Source organism: Coenobita brevimanus, chromosome 116 (genome assembly GCF_032717465.1).
Source record: "Coenobita brevimanus isolate Jiangsu-jjx chromosome 116, ASM3271746v2, whole genome shotgun sequence".
NCBI lineage: Eukaryota > Metazoa > Arthropoda > Malacostraca > Decapoda > Coenobitidae > Coenobita > Coenobita brevimanus.
The window spans coordinates 35,014,297-35,026,796 of NC_137069.1; the positions used below are offsets into that span (position 1 = coordinate 35,014,297).

The 12,500-nt window shown below is 42.9% G+C and overlaps 1 protein-coding gene across 1 annotated transcript in view; it reads left to right on the plus strand.

Moving 5' to 3' along the window:
* Window positions 1-11,339: 11,339 nt before the first annotated feature.
* Window positions 11,340-12,500, plus strand: part of LOC145418713 (uncharacterized) — a 12,021-nt gene continuing 10,860 nt past the window's right edge. The window contains exon 1 of the mRNA XM_080287050.1: window positions 11,340-11,409. Within this exon, the coding sequence (XP_080143176.1) occupies window positions 11,340-11,409 (70 nt within the window). The remainder of the gene's footprint in view (window positions 11,410-12,500) is intronic.

The following is a 12,500-nucleotide window of genomic DNA, read 5'->3' on the forward strand; positions in this document are numbered from 1 at the left end:
TGATCGCTTTACCAAAAACACAAACGTTGGTAGAGATGGGTCTCCTTGGTTACTAGCCAATTCTCGGATACTTCCCTTTTTGGGAACTTGTACAGCGCGAAGATGCATGGAAGAGGTAGTTGGGGCAAATTTTTTTTTTTTTTTTTTTTTTTTGAGGAAGTTTTCTGGCTGGGTTTTCTTTTCTGGGGAGAAGTTTTCTAGACCTTTTTTGGGAGGAAGTTTTTTGGCTGGGCTTTTCTTTTCTTTTGTGGAAGTTTTCTGGCTGCTTTTTTTTTTTTTTTAGGAAGTTTTCTGGCATTTTTTTGGAAAAGTTTGCTGGCGGTTTTGTCTTTTTCGGAGGAAGTTTTCTGGCTGTTTTTCCTTTTTTGAAGGGAGTTTTCTGACTAGGTTTTTTTCTTTTGGGGGGAGAACATATTCTGACTGGACTTATTTATTTCTTTTTTATGGAGAGAGTTTTCTGTGTCTTTTTCCTTTTTTTGGAGGAAGTTTCCTGGCTGTCTTATCATAGAAGAAATTATTCTTCCTTTTGTTTCTCTTTTGGGGAAGTTTTCTGATTTTTTTTTTTTTTTTGAGGAAATTTTTTGGCTAGTTTTTTCCTTTTTCATTTTTATTTGAAGGAAGTTTTCTTTTTCTTTCTTTTTTTTTTCTTTTGCCCAGCGGAACCCAAGGATCTGTTTCAGGGATGTGGCGTTTGTCTGTGGAAATTCCCCCCCCCCTCTCTCTCTCTCTCTCTCTCCTGGTCGTAAGGGGCTCACACACTCTCGGTGATACAGTTACCACCCAGTGTAGTACACGTTTTCTCGAAACAGGAAATCTTGCGGCTTGTCCTTCAGTGTAGAATCATCCTCAGCATTACATCGAGTGAGTGGGTGGTGGCGCCTCACCCACCGCGATGAAGATAATAACAGTAGAAGAAAACGATCGTCGGTATAATCTGAAACAGAACTTTGCTGCAATTCTCTGAGGAGTTTGGAGTTTGAGAGAGAGAGAGAGAGAGGGAGAGAGAGAGAGAGAGACAGACAGAGGGGGAAGACAAAGACAACGTATGGTATATTAGCTACATACTTAATACATAATTAAAAACAGAGAGAGAGAGAGAGAGAGAGAGAGAGTACGCAGAGAAAGACGGAGAGCGAAAGCCTAAGAGACGAGAAACGGAAGATGAGGAAATTGGGGGGTAGAGGTGGGACGAAAGTTAGATGGGGGAAGAGGAGGGAGGAGAGGGAAGGGGAGGGAGAGGGAAGCGGAGGGGAGAGGAGAGGGAGAAAGAGTGAGTTTCGGGAAATGAGGACGAGGAAGGAGGGGGGAGGATTAAGGAGGGGGTGTTGACATAGGAGTGGGAGGGGGAGAGAGTGTCTGGGGAAGAGGAGAAGGAGGAAGAGGAGATGCAGAAGTGGATGTGGAGGAGGAGGAGGAGGAGAAGGAGGAGAAGAGGCAGACTGAGATAAGAAGGACGGTGCCGGTGAGGGAAAATAACCTGAATATATCGGAAGGAAAAAATAAGATGGTCGAAGAAAATTGAAGACTCCTGCTTCTGAACTGACTTGGAACTGTAGATAAGAGTATGATAAGAGGTGAAGATTATAGCAAAAAACAATACTGAGATGGTTGGATACTGTGATTGGAACCTGTAGTATTTGTTTGGTTTCTTGTTTCTTTGGTGTCTTATTTTTATTCACATTCTCCTCCTCCTCCTTCTCCGCCTGTCCGTCTGCCCCGTCTTCCTTTCTTTTAGTTTCTTGGACTTGGTTGTGTCCTGTCTTATTCTTCCCAGTCTTTTCTTAATCCCCTCCTCCTCCTCCTTCTTCTCTGTCCGTCCGTCCGTCCGTCCTTCCTTCCTTCCTTCCTTCTTTCCTTCCTTCCTTCCTTCCTTCCTTCCTTCCTTCCTTCCTCCCTCCCTCCCTCCCTCCCTCCCTCCCTCCCTCCCTCCCTCCCTCCCTTCCTTCCTTCTTTCCTTGGAGTTGGTTGGGAGGAGGCACATCGAGTGAGTGGAAATGAGTTATCTGAGGGAAGTTTTTGGCATGACGTGAAGAAGTGAACTGCGAAATGAGGAAGTTCACGAACGGTGTGGTGGTGATGTGAAGGCGCTGGAAAGTATTAGAAGAAGCATCTTAAGATGTTTAGCCAGTTGGAGAAATTAGAGAGAAAATAACTAAGATTCTGAGTAAAGTGCCAAATAGCTGAGTGTGTTGATGGAGTGTGTGGCGTGAAGGAGGAGAAAAATATAGGGACAGAAATAACAGCAAAAGTGACCACATCGTAAATGTAAGAGCGACAAAAATATATATATATATATATATATATGGGGTGTGATTCTGCATACCAGGAAATAGTGTGTGTTCCTTGCGCCAGAAACTTGAGTGTGTTGGAGAGTGTGAGAAAAAAGAAAAGGAAAGAAAATGGTGAAGGAATGTAGAGACAAAAAAAGAAACACCGATTATCAAATATGTAAAACTGTTAGAAATACAGTGTGTTGCAGGTGTCAAAAAAAATATTGTGTTGATGTGTGTGTGTAGGTGTGATGTGTGGAGAGAAAATAGTATAGAAACAGAAAACTAATAGAGCAAAAAATATTAAAAATGTAAATATGGAGTGTGTAAATGTACCAAGAAAGAGTGTGTTTCTTGGGCCAAATAGTAGAGTATGTTGGTGATGGGGGAGTGTAGCTGTGATAGTGGGGGGTGGGGGATGTAGCTATGGTGGAGGTGGTGGAGGGGAATGCATAGCTGTGGTGGTGGTGGTGGTGGTGGTGTGGTAGCTGTGGTGGTGGTGGCTGTGGTGGTGGGGGGGGGGGCCAGCAGTGATCACAGGGCTAACGACGTCATCAGTGTAGTTGTGTTGGCTTCGTCGCTCCTCTGATACCGTTTCACTAGCTACTTAGTCCGCTGGGGACTTCCCTACTTCCCCTTTCTCTCTCTCTCTCTCTCTCTCTCTTTCTGTGTGTGTGTGTGTGTGTGTGTGTGTGTGTGTGTGTGTGTGTGTGTGTGTGTGTGTGTTTAGTACCATTATTTGTATTTTTACTAATTTTCATTATTTTTTCATTAATATTTTTTACAATTTTATTGCTGTTTTACTGTTTACATTATTACTTTTAATTAATGCTTTTACCATTGCAAGTCTAGACAATTTTATTATTTTCAGCATTTTATTTTCTTGATTATTGTCATCAATATTATTACTATTTTCACTACGTTTGCAGTTGTTATTACTCATTATTTTTACGGATTTTAATTAATTTTCCTTATTAATCCAGCTAAATTCCCCCATTCTCTCTCTCTCTCTCTCTCTCTCTCTCTCTCTCTCTCTCTCTCTCTCTCTATGGTAAGCGTGACACCAGTGATAGTGTTATTTGAGTCAGGATAATATTTTTTCTCTTAATATTACTAGTATGAGACATCCAAAGGGCACGTAGGAGGCTGGCAATTTCCGTTAGTGTGTGTGTGTGTGTGTGTGTGTGTGTGTGTCTACGAGAGCTGTACAGTACGCCGGAGGGCAATATTCAAGATAAATCACTACACTTCGTTCACTTTAACTTGGCAGAGATTTTCGTCTTTTTCCAGCTTATTTCACGTAGCTCAGTGGCAGGATAAGACAATACTACGGCTCTACGTCCTTCCATAGCACTTCTGCGTGACTAGCACCACATTCTAGTGTTGATCTAGTGTTACAGACGGAATACAATACTACGGCGCTACATCTTTTCCATAGCACTTCTTCGTGACTAGCACCATATTCTAGAGTTAATTGTTATAGCTCAATGGTAGAAAATGACAATAATAGTTGCGAGGTTTTGTGGCATTCAGGGGTGTGACGTGTGGGCTTGGTGTGGGTAGGAGAAGGGGTGTGGGTGGAATGGGGTGGGGTGAGGTTCTGGGGTTTAAAGAGGGAGTAGGGGTTTGGGTGGGGGGTTGGGGTGAGGGAGGTAAGGGAATGAGGTTGGGGTGGGGTAAGGTTATGGGATTTGGGGTTTTGGTGTGGGGTTTGTATAGGGGGTCGGGGTAGGGGTGGTTGGTGAGTGGGGGTGCAGAGGAGGGCGGGGCTCCTGGACATACTGCACTCTCTTGCATAATGGACCATCAGTTGCAAAGCATGAAGCTTGGTATTAATTCACGTAGGATTTCGTGCCACTGGGAATGAAGGGGTGCTGTGTTGGGGAGGGTGAGGGTGAGAGGAGTATGTGCGTATGAATTTTTTCCTATAGTGTACGTAGAAACGTGTTCCTTTGTGTGTGTGTGTGTGTGTGTGTGTGTGTGTGTGTGTGTGTGTGTGTGTGTGTGTGGCCGCAGCGTGTGTGGGTGTCGGTATCTTTAATTTATCTAAATTTACTTTTCCCATGGTGGGCATTAATCTGTCCAGCCAGCTCCCCCCGCCTCACCCTGCCTCACCCTACCTTGCCTTACCCTGCCCTGCCTCACCCTGACCTGTCTGACTCACCCTACCCGCCTCACTCGACCCTGCCTCATCTTTCCCTCCCTTAGTCTGCCTCACTCTGTTTTGCTTCACCCTTCCCTGCTTCACCTTACTCTGCCTTGACACCCTACCCTGCCTAACCATGCCCTGCCGAATCCTACTTTACCCTACCCTACCCTGGCAGCCAATCCTGCTTCAACCTGCTTTGCTCTACCCTACCCCAACCTGCCCTGTCTCTATCCTTTCTTACTCTACTCTGCCTCCCCTTAACCTAACCCATCTTGCCCTACCAAATCCTACCCTGCCTTATCCTGCTCTGTCTCACTCTGCTTTGCCTCACCTGCCATGCTTCATTATACCTACTTCATCCTACCCAGCCTCACCCCCCCTGCCTAGCCTTACCCTACCTCACCCTACCCTGCCGCACCCTGTCCTGCCTCATCCTACCTTGCCACACCCAGCACTGCCTCACCCTGCCTTACCCTACCCTGCCTTACGTACCCTGTCTCACCCTGCCTCACCTGCCTCAGCGGTCGACTATTTTCTAAGTTTCCATTTTGTGTTCTTCGCCCCTGTATAATATTTTTCTCTAGAATTTTCCTGCATTTTAAGTCATATGTATTCAACATTCCTGCCGTGTTTTCCTTAGTAGTGGTCTTTTTGCTTCTGTCTTTACACACACACACACACACACACACACACACACACACACACACACACACACACACACACACACACACACACACACACACACACACACACACACACACACACACACACACACACACACACACACACACACACACCTTCAAAATTATTTCTTCTGAATCTACCTACCTATCTACTGTATCTGTATTTCTACCTATCTGTGTGTGTGTGTGTGTGTGTGTGTGTGTGTAACTCACCGGGTCGGTCAGGATCACTTGATGGTCGTGATCGTCAGCTTTTTACCCTCCCGGAAGGGAGCTGAGAGCTCATATAGTCCGATCTAAGGGCAAGGCTGTGACCTTCACACACGCACACACCCGTCCCCTTGCTCAAGGGGGACAGTAACCACCCACTTCGTCAGTGAAACTTTTCGCAACCTGAGCGGGGCGCGAACTCCCGTCCACCAGTTGGCAAGCAAGAACGTTACCACTGCGCCAGCGAGCGGTGTATGTGTGTGTGTGTGTGTGTGTGTGTGTGTGTGTGAGAGAGAGAGAGAGAGAGAGAGAGAGAGAGAGAGAGAGAGAGAGCGAGAGAGAGAGAGAGATGGTCTTTTAGCTCCATACTGAACACGTTTGCCAACCTACCGCACACCACTGACTTGACTATAAACTCTGTTTCCACGTGTGTGTGTGTGTGTGTGTGTGTGTGTGTGTGTGTGTGAGAGAGAGAGAGAGAGAGAGAGAGAGAGAGAGAGAGAGAGAGAGAGAGAGAGATTGTGTATGTCTGTGTGGGTGCAATATACAATATGTGTGTGAGTCGGATGGTAGGTGGACAGTGTATGTATGTATGGATGTGTTTGTATGCATGTACTTATGCATGTACATTCTTACACCCTGACACACACACACACACACACACACACACACACACACACACACACACACACACACACACACACACACACACACACACACACACACACACACTATAAAATACACATCCACTTCAGGTGATAGGAATGACTTGAATTTTACGGCTCTGAATTTCACTTACCCTTCTCGTGGTAGGCACAACTCTCGCATACTTTCCTCCCCGCTAAAACAAGACGATTTTATTCAACTGGAGAGAGAGAGAGAGAGAGAGAGAGAGAGAGAGAGAGAGAGAGAGAGAGAGAGAGTCGTAGGATTTTGAAGTGTTAATAATTTTGACCTAGATTGTGACCCATATTCCTGTCGGTTAAGGAAGCTCCCGAACACCTCTTCCTAAGCGATTTGTTTTGTTATTCCACATCGTTTCTCACGATGTGAAATCTTAGGCTAGGTCATGTCCGTCCGTCAGTATGTACGCACGTTTGTTCGTCCGTTCTACGCTGTCTCAGAAACCATTTGCTGGAATTTTCTCATGTATTGTATGATTGTAGGGCCATATAGTAGGTTGATGCCCGTCTTTTCGAAATTTTGAAAAAGCCCAAGATGGCCGAGATGTGATAAATTTCTATCTTTGAAACTTTAAATCCTTTCTATCATCTTTACGTTAACAGATAGGATTAGATGTTGTGATAAACTTATATAGGAAGTCATGTATAGTGAGTCTAAATATGATGTCAGATTTGACCTGTGACCTTTCCTTTAAGGTCATTTTCAAGGTCGAATGTTAATTTGCACAAAAGATATTATGAGTCGATCCAGTATCATGTTCATCATATTTACTGGGGATTTTAATACATGTGGCATTGACAGACTCGTCGGGTTGAATCCATTTGTCAATCCTTTGGGCTGAACCAGTTTATAAGTAAGCCAACACAGATATCAACAGGAAGAGTAGATCTGCTGGTCACCAATATCAAAGATCCTCACGTTGCTATTGTTCCACTGTATGTTACTATCACCATACGATCTGTTTAGGATTTTAGATTATTGATTAAAATTATGATCTATTTAGATTTTTATAAAACATTTGTAACCATGAATAATTTTGTTTGCATAATTACATTCTGACTGTTAAAAAATTAACTACATTAACAAATAGTATGAGGTAAAATAGTCAAAAATAAATAGAGAATATGTGGAAGAAAATCAGTAACAAATAAAATATTTAAAGAAATAAATGTAGATGTCAAAGAGGTGGCGTTTGTAATGGACGGCCACCATAAATATAGGAATATCAAGATCATTGAAGTTTATTGCTATATTGAAGACATATATATAAGAATAGAAACAGTACCAGCATGCTCAAAACAACGGCACAAGCCTGTTTAACTGTTCTCCATGTAATTGATTTTGTTGCATAACACAATACAGTAAGTGATTCATCAGTTTCATCTTCGAAGTGGAATATAGTCTCACTGGCACTTGTTTATTACCCCTGACTATCCTCTTCTGTCACTATATATAAAAGAGCCGCGTTGTTTGTTTGTTTGCCTATTTGTTTGGTCTTCAGTCACGCCCAAACCATGGGCCATAGCCTGCAGACCCATATATGTTCTGAATCAGGGTGACCCAAGGATGGCTTTAGGGGGTCAAAATTTAGAGATGTGCCGATACCAAGATGTTGGCCGATACCGATACCGATACCCACTTTTCAGCCGATACCGATACCGATACTCCGATACTAACAAATGGCCGATACTTTGCCGATACCGATACCGATACTCCGATACTAACAAATGGCCGATACTTTGCCGATACCGATACCGATACTCCGATACTAACAAATGGCCGATACTTTGCCGATACCGATACCGATACTCCGATACTAACAAATGGCCGATACTTTGCCGATACCGATACCGATACCCACTTTTCAGCCGATACCGATACCGATACTCCGATACTAACAAATGGCCGATACTTTGTCGATACCGATACCGATGCCCACTTTTCAGCCGATACTGATACCGATACTCCGATACTAACAAATGGCCGATACTTTGCCGATACCGATACCGATACCGATACTTTTGTCAAGAGAAGAACATACTAGACTCTAGAGTTGCCAGCTTCTCTTATAATTTCAGTAAATGACCTTAATATGAAAAATTATTTGGCTATTTGCAAATATGGATATGAAAAGATAAGAATAGCATACTCTTTTGTCATTAAAAGCCTGTATCATTCAGTACATCATGTAGGTAGATGATATTAAACTTCCCTAAATCTAACAAGAAAATTGTCAAATTGGAAACCGTGCTCTCTGCGAGCGACTGCTCCCCTCCCCCTCCCCCAGGAGTCGAGACAGAGGCGACAGTGAGGGGGAGGGGGGATTATTTCGGGGAGGAGGAGGAAATAGGAGTAAGAATGCCGGTAACGTGAGTGTTGTTAATGTAGGAGCACTGTAGTAATCGATATATAATATTAATATAAGGTAATGTTACATCATACATGTAATTGTAATATAATATCATAACCATCTGTTTGTCAGTGTCATGAAACATGGGTGTCTTGAATCATATAATAAACCAGAAAAGTATCGGAATATCGGCCATATCTTTACCTTGCCGATACCGATACCGATACTACAAAAAAGGCCGATACTGCCGATACCGATACCCAGACTATCGGCACATCCCTATCAAAATTAAGATCTAGGTCATTTGAGGTCACCTTTTTGGCCTGGGCAACGCCGGGTACCACTGCAGCCCAATTTTTGGCATGGAGACTCACATGACCTCCAGTTCGGACATAGGCTATGTGAGGTTGACCTCCGAGGTCATTTGAGGTCACGGTTAATAAACAAGTGTGCACAAGTACAGTGCATTAGTCTGCGAAAGCTGAAATAGAAAGTTCCTGGATCTCTTATAATCCCTCTTCAAAACCACAAGAGGTACAAGGTCTTTCTGGAGTGGAAAGAAAGATTAACTAGATCAAATAAGATTAGAGTGTTCGCCCTTTTGGCCCTGCAACGCCGGGTACCCCTGGTAGTATGTTATATAAACCCTTCCAGTATCGCCATACTCTACATAAATTACGTACAGCAGAATATCATTAGCCACCCATAAAAAAAAAAAAAAATTGCTAAAGAAGAGGCCTTAGGGAGGCTTCTTGACTGACGAGAAGACGGGCCAGTGTCTTGTACAGTACTACGTCTCCTTAGCAAATAATAAAGAGCTATTTATTCTCTCTCTCTCTCTCTCTCTCTCTCTCTCTCCGATTTTTTTTTTTTTTTTTTTTTACACTTCCGCTCACTCTGTTTTGAGAAGAGGACATTACATTTCTTTTTCCTTCGTCTCCTTCGGACAGGCTGTGATGGCGGATCGGTGGCTATGGGCGGCCCTTTCTACCCTGCTGGTCACACTGGCACTACTACTAACGCCGGGTAAGTAAAAAAAAAAAAAGAATACCTAGGTTTCTGTAACTCTCTCTCTCTCTCTCTCTCTCTCTCTCTCTCTCTCTCTCTCTCTCACACACACACACACACACACACACACACACACACACACACCTGCGATCAAGAACCAGGTTAATGGGAGGAACGTGAGCTGGTCTTCTGTTCCGGATTTTGTTATTGTTGTTGTTGTTATTTGGGAAGTCTGGGAAATAACATTCATGTACGTAACAATAACAAGACCCATTTTTATGGGATAGGCGTTCCTGGTCCTATCTCCCCCTCACCCCCACCCCCTCACCCCCACCCCAAACCTCTCCCCTCCGAACCCTACCTTACCCAACCCTACCCAACCTTACCCCACCCCACCCCACCCCATCCCACACCTCCCTACCCTGCCCTACCCTACCCGACTCTACCCTACCCTACCCTACCCTACCCTACCCATACTTACATCACCCAACCTCAACCCAATACTTTCATTCTTGTCATAATATCAAGACGCAAAACAGCCTCACGTTTGTAGGGCTCGAACCCACCTCGGCAAGGTAGGTCTAAACACACACACACACACACACACACACACACACACACACACACACACACACACACACACACACACACTATGATCTCCATTCTTTTAAACGCAGTGTATCCAGGCATCTCGAAATGTACGGAGCCTGAATTTGCCTGTCTGGTTATTTTGTTTTTATTTTCTTGGAGGGAACAGTCTTGCGGATTTGTGGCCTTTGGTTCCTTCTTGCAGTAAAAAAATCTGGACTAAATTAACTCCCTGGTTATTGTTTTTTGTTTCTTGGAGGACGAATCTTCCGGGCAGGCCTTTGGCTCCTTTTTCCTTGCATTAAAAAAAAAAAAAATCTGGAATACCAGCCCTCCAGACCGATAAATCCTCAAATAAATGAAAATCGCCTGGAAAAAAACAAAAAATTATCAAGAATTATGAAATACGTCATCGAAAGCAAGGAGAAAAAAAAATAAAAATCCTTCTAATCCTTTTGAGTATTTTTGAGCCTCCGTGATTTTTTTGACGTTTATGAGGCAGTGAAAGAAAACTATTGGATCATGCTGTATATATTTTTTTCTAAATTTCGGAATTGGTAATAAGGTCCATACGGGGGGGTGGAAATATTTTGGAAACTGACTGCTGTGAAAATTCCCCCATATATTATTCCTTTAATTCTTCACTAGTTCGCTTCAAACATGGCATCTCTCTCTCTCTCTCTCTCTCTCTCTCTCTCTCTCTCTCTCTCTCTCTCTCTCTCTACTTCACTGGGGTATCAAAGTTTAGGTATCGGTATTTTTTTCCGTCTTACTCCTAAACAATTTTACTTAGGCGATTTAACCCATGAGCCCGAGGACGCGTTATTATTTTATTCTTGCTGCGCCAGACGTCTCTCTCTCTCTCTCTCTCTCTCTCTCTCTCTCTCCGCCATACTCCTTTCATCTTAACTTGGCCCAGATTTTCGTCCTTTTGCTGCTTTACAGCTTATATCACGAAGATCACTGGCTGTAAAGGACATTAATACCTCTCTATATCCTTTCCATAGCACTTCTTCGTGACCAGCACCGTATCGTAATGTCGCGATTTAACGTAGTGTTCAAGAAGGAGGAATGGCAGTTTTAAGCCAAGTTAAAGTAAAACCAGTATAGAAGTATGGCAGTGATAAGGGTTAACTCAAAATATTTATCAACACACACACACACACACACACACACACACACACACACACACACACACAGTACATAAACATGTATACACTTATAGACACACCCCTATACACACACACACACACACACACACACACACACACAGCAAAAATATGGGATGCAGGCTAACCACCTCTCACAGGTACAATTGTTCCTTAAATTTCCTCCACCGATATTTTAGAAGAGAACATTACATTTCTTTTTTCTTCGTCTTCTTCGGACAGGCTGTGATGGCGGGTCGGTGGCTGTGGGCGGCCCTTTCTACCCTGCTTGTCACACTGGCACTGCTACTAACGCCGGGTAGGTAAAAAAAAAAAATCGTAGGCTTCTGTGACTCTCTCTCTCTCTCTCTCTCTCTCCACCAGTTTTCACACCCATAAGTTTCCCAAAGAATTTCACCCCCCGTATGGACCTTATTACCAATTTCGAAATCTTAAAATAAAAGAGAAAAATTTATATATACAGCACGATTAAACAGTTTTCTTTCACTGCCTCAAAAACGTCAAAAAAATTCATGGAGGCTCAAAAATATTCAGATTCGTTAAAACGATTTTTATTTTTATTTTTTTCTCCTTGCTCTTGGTGGCGTATTTAATAATTTTTAATATTTTTTTCCCTTCATCTTGGAGATTTTCATTACCCGTCAGGGACGGGCATTGTTTTCACTCAGTTTGTCTGTTTGTTTGTTTGCTTGTATGTTTGTATGTGTTTGTCTGTCTGTCTGTCTGTTAACAACTTTACGAGAGAACTATTGGTGCGATTTTGACTAAAGCTATAAAGATGATGGGCTATGACCTTCTGATCACCTGCTTAAATTTTGGGCCAATTTGGGCCAAAGTCCAGGTTGTACGGCCAAAGAATGTAAAAATATGTAAAAACAAAAAAAAAATCGTTTTTTCTCCATAACTTCTTTCAAATTCGTCATATCGACATGAAACCAAAACCTAAATGTGCGTCTTTCAAATCTGAATCCTATAACATGCCTCATTACATCAGGGAGGTCACTCCCCCCCCCCAGTTAGCGGTAGGGGGGTCAATGTCAGGTGGGTCGGGCCTAAAATTTCAAATGGGCATCAAATCATCAATTTCCCCCGATTTACCTCAAATTTGATACGTGACATCTTTAACTAGATATCGTGATATATTTATACGTCACCACTAAAATGACTGCCGGGGACGGGTTTGCTGTGCCTTGTCACCGCTTCTTGTTTATTTTAGAATTTATCGATTTGGAGGTCAGGTATTCCAGACTTTTTTTTTTTTTTTAAATGCAAGGAAGAAGGAACTAAAGGCCTGCCTGGAAGGTTCCTCGCCCTTCAAAAAATAATAATAATAATAATAATAATAATAATAATAATAGTAATAATAACTAGAGAGCAAATTTATTCCAG